The sequence below is a fragment of the Rattus rattus genome, chromosome 5, assembly GCF_011064425.1.
Source record: "Rattus rattus isolate New Zealand chromosome 5, Rrattus_CSIRO_v1, whole genome shotgun sequence".
In the NCBI taxonomy this organism is placed as follows: Eukaryota; Metazoa; Chordata; class Mammalia; order Rodentia; family Muridae; genus Rattus; species Rattus rattus.
Genome location: NC_046158.1, coordinates 40,338,600 through 40,353,848, shown reverse-complemented (window position 1 = coordinate 40,353,848; position 15,249 = coordinate 40,338,600). Strand labels below are relative to the sequence as shown.

The 15,249-nt window shown below is 38.3% G+C and overlaps 1 protein-coding gene across 7 annotated transcripts in view; it reads left to right on the top strand.

Moving 5' to 3' along the window:
- Positions 1–15,249, top strand: part of Kcnh7 (potassium voltage-gated channel subfamily H member 7) — a 489,779-nt gene that overhangs the window by 418,183 nt on the left and 56,347 nt on the right. For 3 of the 7 annotated variants that reach the window (XM_032903394.1, XM_032903392.1, XM_032903391.1), the window contains one exon: positions 7,234–7,433. In XM_032903394.1, coding sequence (XP_032759285.1) covers positions 7,234–7,433 — 200 coding nt within the window. Of the gene's footprint in view, positions 1–7,233; positions 7,435–9,124; positions 10,803–15,249 lie in introns of those variants that run through there. The other 4 variants (XM_032903397.1, XM_032903395.1, XM_032903396.1 and 1 more) reach the window with 4 other exon arrangements.

Below are 15,249 nucleotides of genomic sequence, written 5' to 3'. Positions count from 1 at the left end.
AAAGTCCAGCACCGTGCAATATTAATTCAAAAATAATTATGGTTATGATGACCATTAACAAGGCAGAGAACACATAAAGGTATGTGAACCTCTCAAAAAAACACTCGGCTAGCAGGTGAGGCCAAGCACTTGACAAAAGCAAGGTAGGAATCCTCAAGAAGAAGAGCAAGCAGAAGCAGCAAGGTGGAGCCCCAGATACAAAGGAGGTGGGTGGAGAAGTGTTCAGAAATGCTATGGCTTGATTTTTCCTTCATGACTGAGGAAGACTATAAGACAGGTTCAAAAAAATTCAATGAATATCAGACAAAGTGAGAACAAGACATATTATCAATCTGCCAAAAACTAGCCGTAAAGTGAAAACTTCAAAGGTAGAAAAAGGAAAACGAAGACATTATATACAACATTAAGAAAAGAATAAAATTGACAGATCTATTGTATGCAATGGGATCAACAAGACAATAGGAAAGGATCTCTAAATTGCTGGAGGAAAAAAAAAGGAGTATCTGTCACCATGGGAACTTATTATTAAACTGCATTTCAAATAAGGACAGAAAGGAAATGACATGATTTGTCATGAGCAGACTATAAGAAACTATAAATTTTTCCAATGAAAGGAGAACTACATGCTGTGAAATTATGGAACACCTAGGAATGAAAGAGATCCAAACAAGTCTGTATATGAATGAACTGAAAACATTCTCCCTTGTCTTTATACATCTTCAAAATAATTGCCCATAGTGAAGATAATGTCTGTGATTAATAGGTTTGGTAAAATATGTAAAATGGGTTGTGGCAATGAAGACCCAAAGGAGTGAGGGTGAGTGAGAAGTTCACTGCTGTGAAACCCCTGAATCACTTGAGACAGCATTCAGTGTGTGAGAAAGAAATAATTACACGGAAAACTAGAATCTACGTCAATAAAAATTCAGTAAAGTGCGCCAGACCATAGGAATCGGCTAAAGCTGGTTATGATTATAAAAATTAAAAACCATAACCTGGAAGTTCAAAATATCCATCTTAAAATGTTAGCAAAAGACAAATAACTTAAAGGCATACAAATAGAAAAATGATAGAGATAAAAAGTATGAAACTATTTGGACTGAGTAGACATAACTTAAGGCTCTTTTTCAAGGGCTACGCCAATTATTACTCCTGCCACTAAGCCAAATCAAGTTATGAGTATTCAACATTACAAAAGGGATGTTCAATTCCAAGACATCGAAAAGCCGAACAATGATTACGGTTGCCCAGGTTAAGTTAACTCTTCTGCTACTCCTGGATTGGCTGCACAACTTTACCACTCATGGCCTGGAGCCTCATTGTCCCCACTATGTGCCCTCATCCTGCATGATCCTCAAGGAGAATAAATCAATGCTCTTAGTAATGCAGTTGGGATAAATGGTGGTCTTGTTCATTTGTTCACAAAGACCCAGACCAGTGCCAACATTGTCTCAACACTTCTGCCATCGCAGAGGACATGATGAACAGAAGCAAACTAGACCAAGGAGTATTATAATAACATGGACTACATTCTTTTCTTCACACTTTGGGTGGAAAGCTGGACTCTGGGCTTTGAGCTGCAGGTCAATGGTAGAGTGCCTTACTGGTGGGAAAGACCCTGGATTTAATTCCCATTACTAGCATCAACAACAGCACAACCACCACCACAACAAAAAACATTAAGAACTGATTTATTGTTGACAACGCAAAGTAAATTGCACTATGGATAACATGGTAGCCTAAACAAAAAAAATCTTTAGAATAAAAATTGATCAATTATATTTCATCAAAATTACTTTATTTTTAAATGACATTGTTGAGCTGGGTGCGATGGCTCATGCCTCTAAGCCCAGCACTTAGGCAGGGACAGGTGTGAGTTGAAAGCCAGCCTGCCCTACACAGCAATTTTCAGGTCAACCAGGGCAATATTGTAAGATGCTTTCTCAAAAAAATAAAGAAAAAAAAAAAACAAATGACAATGTTTAAAACAAAAAAAAAAAACAGCAAAGGTGAAAAACTGGAAGAAAATATCTAGAAGATATAAATATGAATAAATATGAAAAAGGCTTCTGTCCAGAATATATTAAGAATTCTTACATCTTCACCAAAAAGATAATTGAGGTTTTTTTTTTTAATGAGCAAACTATTTTAACAAACACTGCACAAAAAAAAAGAAACCCTGAATGTTGAAAAAGTCCATTTAAAAGCTGTATTCGTCATTGGTGAAATGCAAATCAAAGATGAGTGAGACGCACTGCCCATGCTACCTTGGTTAATTTAAAATGGCAATACCAAATGTCAGCAGGGTATGGAAGAGCAGGGTCTTGCCCTAGTATGCTGGGGAGAAGATAAAAGAAGACAACTTTGGAAAACAATTTTTCCGGCCAAGTTAAATAAGCTATACCACAAAGCAGTTCCACATCCAGGTGTTTAAGACACAAAAGAAAATACGTGCCCACACAAGTGTTTGTACACAAATGTTCATAACATGTTTATGCATAACAGCCAATGTGTGGGAAAATAACGGGGCTTTTTCCCATCAGCAATGATGTAAACAAACTCTGGTACATCCTTATGATTTAAAGTTTTTAAAAATCACTGATAGGCACAGTGATTATGCTGAACAAAGGCCCACTCATACGCAATGTATGCGGTGGTCCCTGGCAGGTGAAACTCACTGTTCCAGCTTCATATCTGAATGAACATAAGCAACGGAGTGATGCAATCGTGTGTTCTGGGATGCTAGAAACAGCTCAGCTGTGCTTGCAGAATGTACACACTTGTCACAGCTAAATAAACTGTACCCTTAAATTAAAACATCTAGTTATATGATAGTCATGTACCAATAAATTTTCATCATTACGTTATTTTTAAAACACATGGAGTAAGTGTTTTCAGAAAGCAAAAAATATAAAGGTTCTATTAGAATACTTAAGCTAATACTTTATTAACAATTAGTATGTGTGCATATGGGCAGAAGGAGGATATGTTTATTTTGTTTCTGTAATACTTCAAACCTGATGTAAACAATTTTGATGAAGTCAAACTTTCCAATGTAGAAGGCTTAGAAGATTGAATGAGATGCTGGGTTGGAGAAAGTCCCATCCATAAATTTAGTCTCGTTTTTTCATGCCTTTGTTTGTTTAAATTGGCAATATACATTTGTCTATAGAGTGGCATATAGAATAGACGATATTCTATGTCAATCAATGGGCAAAAACTAAATGAGTTATGTAGAATATAATAATGTGTTCTCTTTAGCTAGGAATATTTTGCCTTAAAAGGGTGGCAGAAAAAAACAAAACCTCAAGTCTTTAGGGTTTTAAAATTCAGCAGTTTAGAATTTACCAAAGAGGAATTCTAAGTTTTGATTCAGGTTTCCAATTGCATACTTAAAATCTAGGCTTTTCCATCTTGACAGTTTGCAGTTCCTAGTTCTGATGTAGCATTTCTATACATTTCATGGAGAAACGGAAATAAAACTACTTTATCTATTAAGGCCCCATTAAGAACTGACTCCTGGCCTCTCTTCCTCATATTATGAGCTTCAGGGAAAAGAGGTGGTATGGACCTTGTGTCCAGGATAAGGAAGTGATCTACAGAGTTTTGCAGGAGAATTAAGACATAATTTCATCCTTTGTTACTACACTCCAAACTCATGAGAACATTAATCTTCTACCACAGACAGTAAGAAAGAGTGAACTCTCGCTGGCTCCAATTTCTTTTTATTTTTTATTGAATATTTTATGTAATTATATTTCTTTTTAACTTGTATTTTTCTCGGATATTTTATGTGTTTACATTTCAAATGTTACCCCCGTTCCCCCTCTCCCATCCCTCCTCCCCCTTTCCCTGCTTCTATGAGGACGCTCCCACTCCCACCCACCCATTCCAACCTCCGTGCCCCGGCGTTCCCCTACACTGGGGAAATGAGCCTTTACAGACCAAGGGTTTTTTCTCCTGTTGATGCTGCACAATGCCATCTTCTGCCACACATGTGGCTGAAGTCATGGCTCCCTCCATGTGTACTCATTAGTTGGTGGTTTAGTCCCTGGGAGCTCTGGTGGGTCTGGTGGGTTGATATTGTTGTTTTTCCTATGGGGTTGCAAACCCCTTCATGTCCTTCAGTCTTTTCTCTAACTCCCCCATTGGGGTCCCCATGCTCAGTCGGATGCTGCAGGCATCCTCATCTGTATCAGTAAAGCTCTGACGCAGTCTCTTAGGAGACATCCATCTCAAGCTTCTGTCAGCAAGCCCTTCTTGGCATCAGCAATGGTGACTGGGTTTGGTGGCTGCATAAGGGATGGATGCCCAGATGGGGCAGTCCAATTTCTATTCTGCCAAAGCCTTCAGTAGACTGGATGGATGATGACTACCTACAGAGGAGAATTTGCATGACTGAGGTCAAGTGTTAATTTCAGTCACACCCTTACAGACTCAGATAGAGTGGCTCATAATCAAGTTATCTGAATCCTCTGCCCCAGTCAAGTTGTCATGAAATTAACCCCTGCCTTTCCTCAGACCTTAACAAGTGATCACATCTTTCTCAGAAACATTCCCTTCTTTGGATATCTCTGGCCCACAACGACCATTACAACTAAGCATGATAAGATATACAAAGGAAATCATCCTGGAAGGAAAACAAATGGTCAACAAATATTAGAGTAGCAGAGGCTAAATCAGGTGGCATCTGCTTTTTTAATGAGTGAGTAATTTTTAAAGGATCTTCCAGGAAACGCCTTCCGAGGAAAAGAAAAACGCGTTGGATGAACATAGTTAAATCCCATACTTCACGGTGTGTTACTGCTTTTAATGTTTCGCCACTGCTTAGTGTAGTGTGGCCCCAGAGGCTGAAATTCACATTGCCACATCAAAGTTCTTAATCGGATTCTCAAAGATTCATAAGCAGCACATACATCACGCAATTTTTCTATGTGAAATGCACGGTTTCCATGTTAGAGTTATTAGAACCGCAAACACAAAAGGAAAACAATAAGATTATGAAAGTTTTATTTTAAATAAAACTGTCGCTCAAAGGCAGGAGAACTGGCTACTCTCACAAAAGATCTAGATTCAGTTCAGTTCTCACTGAATATACAAACAGTGGCTCATAACCATCTAGAACTTCAGTCCCAGGGCATCTAATCCCCACGTTGGCCTCTGTGGACACCAAACATATGCATGTGGTACATATATACATGCAGGCAAAAACCTCACACACATTTTTAAAAGGTTATCCCAAGAAATATTAATGAGAATATTCCAAATGCTGAATGTAAATAGATATTATAGTGCTTTCTCCCCATAGATGAGCAAAAATGTGTGGAAAAAGTTAAGCAATATACATTTTTTCTAAGTCAGATATATGTGTGAATATATATGTGTGAATAACTATGAGATCAAAGTAATTAAAATCAATTAAGAATTACATGCAAATTAACGCTCTAAGAAAACTCTATGTTTCATATGAAATTTAGTCAATTACTTGAGACCTCCAAAGTATTAAAAATTTGCAATACAGTTTTACTCTGACAATATTAGATTCCAGACTGTGGTAGAAATGAGTCCTTGTTTTCATAAATAGTATTTCAAGTCTAATTAAAATTTTAACTTTTAAATTTTTATTATAGCATATTATCAATTTGATCACTTCATACATGCATGAAGTGTAGTTTAATCGTGTTCCCATCACTCCTCCTACCCCTCTTTTCACCTCTTCTTCCAACTTCATGTTATTACCCACTCTTTTTTTATAATCCACCAAGTCCTATTTGTGCTACCCATGGGTATGGAGTTATTCTCCAGAGTATGGTTGCTCTACAAGGATACATGACATTAAAGAAATCTGACTTTCCCTCTCTGCAAAACTGCCCACTGTTAGGAGCCCTTTGCTCCTTCCTACTGGAATGTTGCCTGGTTTGTTCTTGTGTAGGTCACTACAGCCCCTGTAAGAGTATGGCGTTGTTACATCTAGAAGACAGTTTTGCTCTGGTCTTCCCTGACTCTGACTCTCTTAAAATTTTGACTTCCTCTTCCATGATGCTCCCTGAGCCTTGAACGGAGAGTAAAGTATACTGTAGATGTCCCATGTGTGGCTAAGTACACCTAGTATACTGACTCTATGCACTTTGATCCAGTGCGAGCATCTGTGTTTTCTGTCCACTTCACTAAAACCCACCTCTGATAGGGTCTAAGGGTTTCACTAATATATGGGTAAGAGATACAAATACAAAGAGCAAATTGATAATATGCTCATTTAGTAAAGTGATGGTGGTAGGTTTAGCTTGGAGCGTACGACCTTCCCAGAGATGTGTTCTTGGCCATATTTATGGTACTAGGCTTGAGTTTCCTCCTGTGGAGCTGACTGTAAATTGGTTACCGTTCGGTTACTACTGCACCCACGGGCATATTTTTCCAGGCTGATCATTATTTTTAGCTCTATGAGTTCACAGCTGCGTAAGGTTGTTGATAATTTTTCTCCCTAGCTCTGTATATCATTTTCAAATATTATGAAAGCTAGCCAGCAGGGGAAAGCTTCCTGGTCTGTTTCAATTTCATTTCTCTATATCTTATAATAATACCAGGCAAGAAGAGAGATAGCTATATGGAAACCTAATACATATATACATGTAACTTGCTTACACACAAATATATATGTATATACATATATACATATATATTTGTTTAATTGGAATTGCCCTATACATAGAATATTTCTCATCTCAGGATAATGCTCTTAGGTTACCAAATAAAAAGTTCAGGATCACGTATGTGATTCTTGCACTAAAGTCATTGACCAATGGTGCCATTGTTTAGTCGCCTGCCAAAGCTTGGTAAGTCTATATTACTTTGAAAAGTGGTTTTAAGACCCCTAACAGATATTTTTGCCTTACGAAAATTTTTTTCAGAAGGATATGGTAATGTTGACTATGACTCAGCTCATCACAAAAAGGAAGACGGGTTTTCACAAATGTCTTGAGCATCCAGTTAGCATTCTTCGTTGCATGTGTATCTCACAAAAAAATATTAGTTTTACTTTAGATCAGGATGGTTTTGGATACTTTGCATCTCTTTACTATTAAAAAATGTAAAGAAGGATTAGTGTAACCAAGGTCCAGGGGTAAACTGACATACTTGGATAAATAATTAAAATCAGCCCATTTGATATTCTGAGAAAACATTCTGTGCCCGAGCGCAGTGTTTCCCCATAACTTTGTTTTTTATCCAATCCAGCTCTAATGTATGCGAGCATTTTTGGGAATGTTTCTGCAATTATTCAAAGACTATACTCGGGAACTGCCAGGTACCACATGCAGATGCTGAGAGTGAAAGAGTTCATTCGCTTCCACCAAATCCCCAACCCTCTGAGGCAACGGCTTGAGGAGTATTTCCAGCACGCATGGACGTACACTAACGGCATTGACATGAACATGGTATGTATTTCTGTTTCCCAAAACAGTCTCCCGCAGGCGTTACAGCTGTAGCAAAATGAAAGGCCAGTCTCACCAGCTTTGAGCCCTGTGCTTCTGTTTCCTTCTCTTGGATGTTTATTTTCTCCCCCTGGAGATAGTGTCTCATTCTCAATTCATGGCATTGCATGGTGCTATATCTAGTTATACTGTGTGGCAAAGGCATTATAACATGATGCAAACTGATATAACTATGTGTCAGAGACTTCCCACCTCCAATTAAAGGACACATTGTCTTAGCTAAAACACAGGCTTTCATGGCATGGCCTGGGTAGAAACAAACAAACAAATATCAACAACAAAGTATCTGAATCCATATGAAATTTGATTTGTAAAATGAGCTGTGACAATTCCGATGACCCTAAGCAGAGATCCAAGATTGGCATTTCTTTTTTGAAGTAGGACATCTTGAATACTTGTAGGAAAGACCAGGGACTTTAAATATGTCAGAAAGCATTTTTCTGACAGGAAGTTTCGTGCTTCCCTTTACAATTAATTACATTCCATTTCAGTATCCTTGGTTTAAACTCTTTCTGCTCAAGAGGGAGAACAAACAAGTTGATATTTTAAAAACGAAGAACACGTTTTACAAATACCTCCTGAAACACTGCACAAAAGTCAGCATAGTTAAGATGGATGGTTCTGAAGAGGTCATTTTAGGATTAAGAGGGTGGTTCCCATTCTTTTCCCTGCTATTTGCCTTTGGAGACCCAGTGCGACAGATAAATTATATGGCAAAGCCCAACCCCACCACATATTACAGAGCTAAAGGAAAAGACAGAACTATGATGGATCCTCATGGCACTCCTCTGTTCTGAAAATTCTTCTAATAGCACATCATTCATATTTAATAATTCTATCCATTACATAATGTCATTTTTGTGGGAGTGTATGTGTATAGTTTAGATTGCCATTTTCCCTTTGACCAGAGTTGTTCTAACAAAAAGTTTGACAATGGATCAAACTTAGAAATCATGGTGAAGGTCATAGAGCAATCACTGCCAACTCAAAGGCATGCTTATATAGAGAAATTTTTCATCATAGCTGCATGTGATTTATTTGATTGAGAAATAAAATCATATTATCATAAAAATTTTAATTTAAAGAAATAAATGAGCGAGCACATTTCAGCCTAAAATGTAGTTCAAGTCCATGAGCTGATCTTTCCATTTGTCAGGTTCATGGTGAAAAATCCACTCAATAAATTATCTCCTATGAGATGATTTTCATCCTGCAAGAAGGAACAACCTATCTATTGGCTGCTTTTATAAACTGTTATTGTGATTGTTTAATGAAGATACCAGCATTCAAAACCACTGGGGAATTTCTAGTGCTGGGCTGGCTTAAGCAGTGTCAGGAACTTGTAATTAAAAAATGTGTCACTCAGTTTTATTGTTTCATACTGCCAGAGTATTTCAATAACAGTCGTAAAGCAGTCATCTATTTTAACTCCCTCCTCCGTAAAATCTAGATCTATGACCATCTTTTGTGATAAAATATTTTGTGACAACTATTTACCTATCATTGTTTGACTCTATTACCTATAAATATGGTTGATATACCCCTTGCCTATTTACAATGTACTTATGAAGGATTTATCTCTTTCCTGCCTGCTTCACACCCTAACACTTGGAATCACAACACCCACCGGTAAGAACAGGAGGTATTTATGTCCAATTTAATTCTCGTGTAAACTGTGGAGAATACCCTTGTTATCTGTTAGGGTTAGAGCTTGTTAAGTGATTTCCAGTGTTAGAGATGATCCTTTTTTTGCATGATATAGCAGAGGAGATACAAAGCAAGAAGCTGGGGAAGATAACATGGACGAGGCCAAGTATAGAACAGAAAAATCTCCATCTTAGTAACAACTTGACCTCCAATAATAATGTTTATGTACAGATTTCTACTCCCCACAAAAATTTACCTCTCTGCCCCCATTCCCATGCTGGTAGAGGTTATGGGTATACGGTTTGCATTAGATAATTGTCATAAAGAAAATTCATTCTCTTTCATCATCCTCTTTCCATGATGTAGGTGCTTTCTCTTCTATCATCTGCATGCCAGTATTACATGATCCTGGAGCGTGTAAGCTCTAAGCCATGTGCCGCTGAGACTTGCATGTGGTTTTGAAAACTTGACTTTGCACGAACTTCTTGTTTGTACATGGTGTCTACATTTTCATTTTGTGACTGCAAAGTGAGTAAAAGAAAAAAGAAAAGAAACGAAAAAAAGAAACTCAGTGCAAGATAACTCGGAACAGCACATAGAAGATGTTTGCTTGCTAAGCATGATGTGTAAAAACAAAGTTGATTAGCAGAAAGCAACTATATATTAGACTGTTGAGAGGTTAAAAAAAAAAGTCTTCTTTTTTTTAACCTCCAAAACCACACTGTTAAAGATTCTTGTGTCTTGTCAAATTACTGTTGGTAAAATTATAATTTAATAACAGTTGAAAGTTACCTAGTTTGTGTACTGTGATACATAAAACTACATCGAACTGTTGTATTTACATCAACATTCCATATTATTTCATTTAAGTATAAACTTAAATATAATTTCTCATGAGACATTTCAGGTCATTCCTTTACTGTTCAGTCATTTTCAAATGAAGTAAAGTTTCCAAACACAGTTAATTCACCCAAAATTAGTTCGTTATCTAAACATTTGATTGCTTAGCAGACTACCAAAACAGGAAATAATTGACCTAAAAAAATGGGGCCATATTCCTTAGTCCTTTTATCTTTTATTTTTTTACTTTTCATATACCTCGTTGCCAGAATATTTAAGAACAGAGAGCAATTATGGATTCCCTTTCATTTGAGTCAAAATAGCCCAGAGTACACAAGGAAAGGATCAATCAAAAGAAGGTAGTGAGAGGGATATGGTCTTCAGAGTCTGGCTTCAGCTTGGCGACTGCACAATTGTCTCAAGCATGTGCACAGATTGATTTCTGAAAATATTTTCCCTCTGCATACAAAAACTGGACCAGTTAGCAATAAAATGTTTTCTCGTGTTGCTGATAGTATTTCAAGGAAATGTCCCCAAGTCAAAGCCATCTCTTGATCCAGTCTAAACTTTCTGGTTAGCCAACATTATTTTAGTGTGAATGCTACAAAAGAATAAATATATGAATAAATGAAAATTGTTTCCTGTGTAAGTCTGAGAACCCAGTAAACTAAGATCACACCTGAGAGCGAGGCTTGAATCAAGAAGAGCCCCGTTGGTCCAATTGTCCGTTATCACAACAGGAAGTAAACTCTATAATTTTGATATTGGCATGGAAGATTATGTATATTTAGTGGAGGATTTTTGCTTTCCCTAAAATTGCTGCTACCACAAAAACCAACTAATGGCTGAAAAACAGGAAAAAAAATCAGAAGACCTAGGCATTTATTCTCAGCCTGCCACCATTCTTGTGCAAGTCACTTAATCTTTCTGTAGTTATAAGCTTATCACTTATAAACATTGCGAAGGAGCCTGCACTGTAAAGGCACCTGTGTTGAACTATAATATAAGCTTCATAATCTGTCTGCTGCCTAGGCCTCTGAGCCTTCCCTATCAAACATCTTGCACTGAATGTTGTTCAGATGCCCATCTACTACATGGATTTTAGAATTGTTCATTGTAAAGAACACAGTTCTAGGAAACACAGTGAGGAGACCAAGATCACACACACTGATTTATTCAATTCAGGCACAGTTTTAGCTAGTTGATTTTTAGGGTGGGCAGGAGGGATAAAGATAAGTGTATTTTTCTTAGGCTTGCTTAAAGAAGAAAATTTTGAGAGATGAGTATAGAAAGTATCTGGACTAATAGCAAGATAAGAAACCAATTCTCCAGAAAGGTGAACAGATAAAATCACTTTGAACACAGGTAGGGGAAAGTGGGGGTGAGGAGGTAGTCAGTCAGGGAAGCAAGTTCAGCAAAGAGAAGAATGGAAACCAGGTGCAGATTGACTTCATCAACCTGTATCAGACTTCAAGGACTCTAATAACAGGAGGTTTATTCCAGTGTACTTAAGCCCAGAATAATTTGAAAAAACAGTCTGGTACAATAAATTCCCTGGTATATGAAGAAGCAGTGTAATTACATTGAAACTCAATTCATGATACATATCACTTCTTCCAGAGGATAAGTTCTACAGATATGCTGCCTTCTCTAGCTTAAGAGTCTAAGGGTCTGGCCTGGTCCCAGTTATACAGATAGCATAGACCTCATTTGAGCTATGAGTCACCTGTGGTCCTGGTTATCTGAGTTTGGGGGAACCTCTGGTTATTGGAGTCATTTAGATTACTAGTCACCTCTGGTCTTGTTTGTAGATGTTTGACGTGGCCTGGCCCAGCAGATAATGCAGAGCACAAAGCTAATAATGACTTGCCATTCTCAGCTTCCTCATGGAAAATCAGATTCTTCACCTTTCCCATTGCAAAGACAATCCTGTGTGTGTAACCTTCCTGTTTTTTCCAGAGATCTGCAGACACAAGTATCTTTGAGCTAATCTCCCAATAAGATGGCTTTCTGGAGTAAGGGAGAAAACTTACCAGCACTGTACTGTATGGTCTAAGCTCCCACATTAACTACACTCTAGATAAATGGTGAAGAGGGTGGGGATAGAAGAACAGAGATGTACAAGCAGAGGCTTTGAATATTTCAATGAAGAGTCAGCCTCAAAGGGTAAACATTTTTCCAAACGCAATGATACTCTGTGTGACACAGCACACTTCTTAAAAGATGTGTCATATAAAGACAAAGTAGAACAAAGGCTGATAAATGATAGACTGTTTAACAAAGGATAGAGATCCTATTTCTTGGGACTGCTGCTTTATTTCTTTTTATTTGTTTTGGTTCTTCAAGACAGGGTTTCTCTCTGTAGCCCTGGCTGTCCTGTAGAGCAAGCTGGCCTCAAACTTAGACATCTGCCTGCCTCTGCCTCTGCAGTGCTAGGATTAAAGGTGTGTGCCACCACTCAGCTGGGACTAGTGTTATTCCTAAGGGATAGTTCAATCAAAGATGTATGTTCCTTATTTTTCATACCTCTTCTAGTTTTTCAATGACCTAGCAGAGTAGCCTCTAGTACTAGTGTTGAAGTGATCTCTGCGTTCATCATCAAATTGTACTCATGGCACATCCCACTGGGGGATCAGGAAGGTCAATCAGTCAGTCTCAAAAACATGAAGACCTGAGTTCAATGCCCATAACACATTCAAAAGAGAAAAAGAAGAGGAAATCAAAAGTAGTGCTTCCTCCTTATGACTGCACCACAGGTAGACTTTCCTGCCAGCTCACTCAGCCTAATAAGATCATCCGAGGCCAATTAGAGAGCCCTGCTTCAGTAAACCAAGTGAGCAAGGGCTGCAGGCTGACCTATGTGTTTAACCTCTGGTCTCCACGCATGTGTATTCACTCCTGCACACATATTCTCTCTCTCTCTCTCTCTCTCTCTCTCTCTCTCTCTCTCTCTCTCTCTCTCTCTCTCTTTCACACACACACACACACACACACACACAGAGAGAGAGAGAGAGAGAGAGAGAGAGAGAGAGAAACCATCATTATGTGCCATTATTTATATAATTTCACATGGGATGGACTTTGCTCTTCAGATCATATTTTTTTTTTGACAGATCACAGTGAAGTGCAATAGTGGGAACTTGTACTCATTACAGAAATCAAGTAAAAACAATCCTTACAGTAAACACTGTCACTGACATAAAAGAAAAACTTAAAAAATAGTGTATCCACACTTCAGATCTGCACTTTTAACCTCTTACCTCTTCTAAAATCCTTTTATTTGTAATCACAGTCAATGAAGAACATTTGGTTGATCGATGACACAGAACCATAACAAAGGTATTTAAAACAGTGTCTGCATATCAGACCTATCCATTTAAAAGGAGTCATCCAGTTTGGCAAATGCTTGCCTACATGATAATGGACCATAGGACTGGTGAAATCTTCTTGTTTCCTATAAATAAATAGGGTTATCATTTGGTTATCATTTGGGAGTTGAGCTTTATACATAACACTACAAACTGCACTAAAGATGATATTTTATAATTGGTGAGACAGCTTTGTGGGTAAAAGCATTTGCTTCCAAGCCTGATGACACTTATGACGCACTGGCTCTATACATGTGACCCGTGTGGTGGAAGGAGCAAAGCAACTCATAGAACTTGTCCTCTGACTTCCACAGGTGTCCTATAAGGTGCACACATGCACACACACACACACACACACACACACACACACACACATACACACACACATACACACACATAAATGTAACAAATATTTTAAAGATAATAATTTCATCTACGTGATGATTAATCAATCTGCAGTTTTCCTATCTCTACGAAAAGGGTAGATTACAAACTTACACTGAGAAGCATATTAGTAGACAAGTTTGTCCCTCTTCATCTCTTTCCATAGCAGTCTCTTAGGCAATATATACTTTTAAAAAGGTTAAGTTCCTCTGCCCATCCTGTGCTACTTACTCAAAACCTCTTTAAAATACCACCATAGAGAAACAATAATAATAGTAATAATAATATTAATAATTAATAATAATAACAGAAACTTCTGAAGCTCCCTGACATGACCAATAAAGAGCATAAAGCGGGCATCTGGTGTCTTTAGGTGAAAAGTCACTCTGTCAACTTTAAAAATGACGACACCTACCTATCATGCAAGAATGACTTATCTACAGCTGATCTACATCATCAGATGTAAATACAGACCTACCACAATGCAGTGAGTCCTCCCTGCTCCCACCCCAACCCCATGTAGCCTTAGCTGTCCTGATATGATATGTCCTGACAAGACTGGCCTTAAATTCAGTGATCTATCTGTTCCTACCTCCTGAGTGCTGGCATTCAAGACATGTGTGCCACCACACCCAGCTTATTTAGCAGTTTTTGACCCAAGGGAAGAAGTGACAGCTTGCCCTAGGGCTTTAAACAGATCAACGGCTACTGCAGACACATCACTGAGGCAACGAATACATCCTGAGCTTCAATTTCTCCGTGTCGTACTAATGTTCCTCTGACAGCAATAGAGAGGAAAAATGATGTCTTCATTTGTTTTTCCAACTCCTCAGAATAATGACCCTGTTTGAACAGGACCCTTGAGTGTAGTTCCTGATACAGAAGGGAATGACATGCTATAAAACACTTTCTTTGGTAAGTTAGCAAGAGGCAGAGTCATTCAAACCCAATTCAGCTTCCTGTTCTTTTATCAATACAGGTTAAGCCAATAAAAAAGAAAAGGGGAAGCAGAAAAACAGAACTGCTGCACAGCCTCCAAAGACTTGAACATGACTGGGGTGCCTGGAGAATACAGGAAAGACAAGTGTAAAACCCTGAAAGCTGGGATCTGATGGCTCTCGGCTGGAGAAGCCACAGCACCTTGAGGCTCAGCGTGTTATGGAGAGTTGAACAGAAAGGCAGGGTTATTGTTCATAGCTGAACAAGGAGACAGGGTTAGATACAGAAAAACAAAGAAGCAGGGTTTATTTGTGGTATATAGCTGAATCAAAGGATAGGCTGAATCAAAAGATAGGCTCGGCTAACTTCACTAGGAACAGCCTCTTCAGATGGGCAATCTTCAGGCTGTAACATCAGCGGGTAGAGAGAGTTATGGTGGGCATTTTCTGCACATACTATCAGCAGCCACAGGGACCAAGAGGGAAGCCTGCCACTTCTCTCTGAGCATCACTGTGGGGAAGGAGTAAGCTTTACCATTTCCTCTATTGGTCTGGTCCTGTGTCAGCATCTCAGTCACTCAG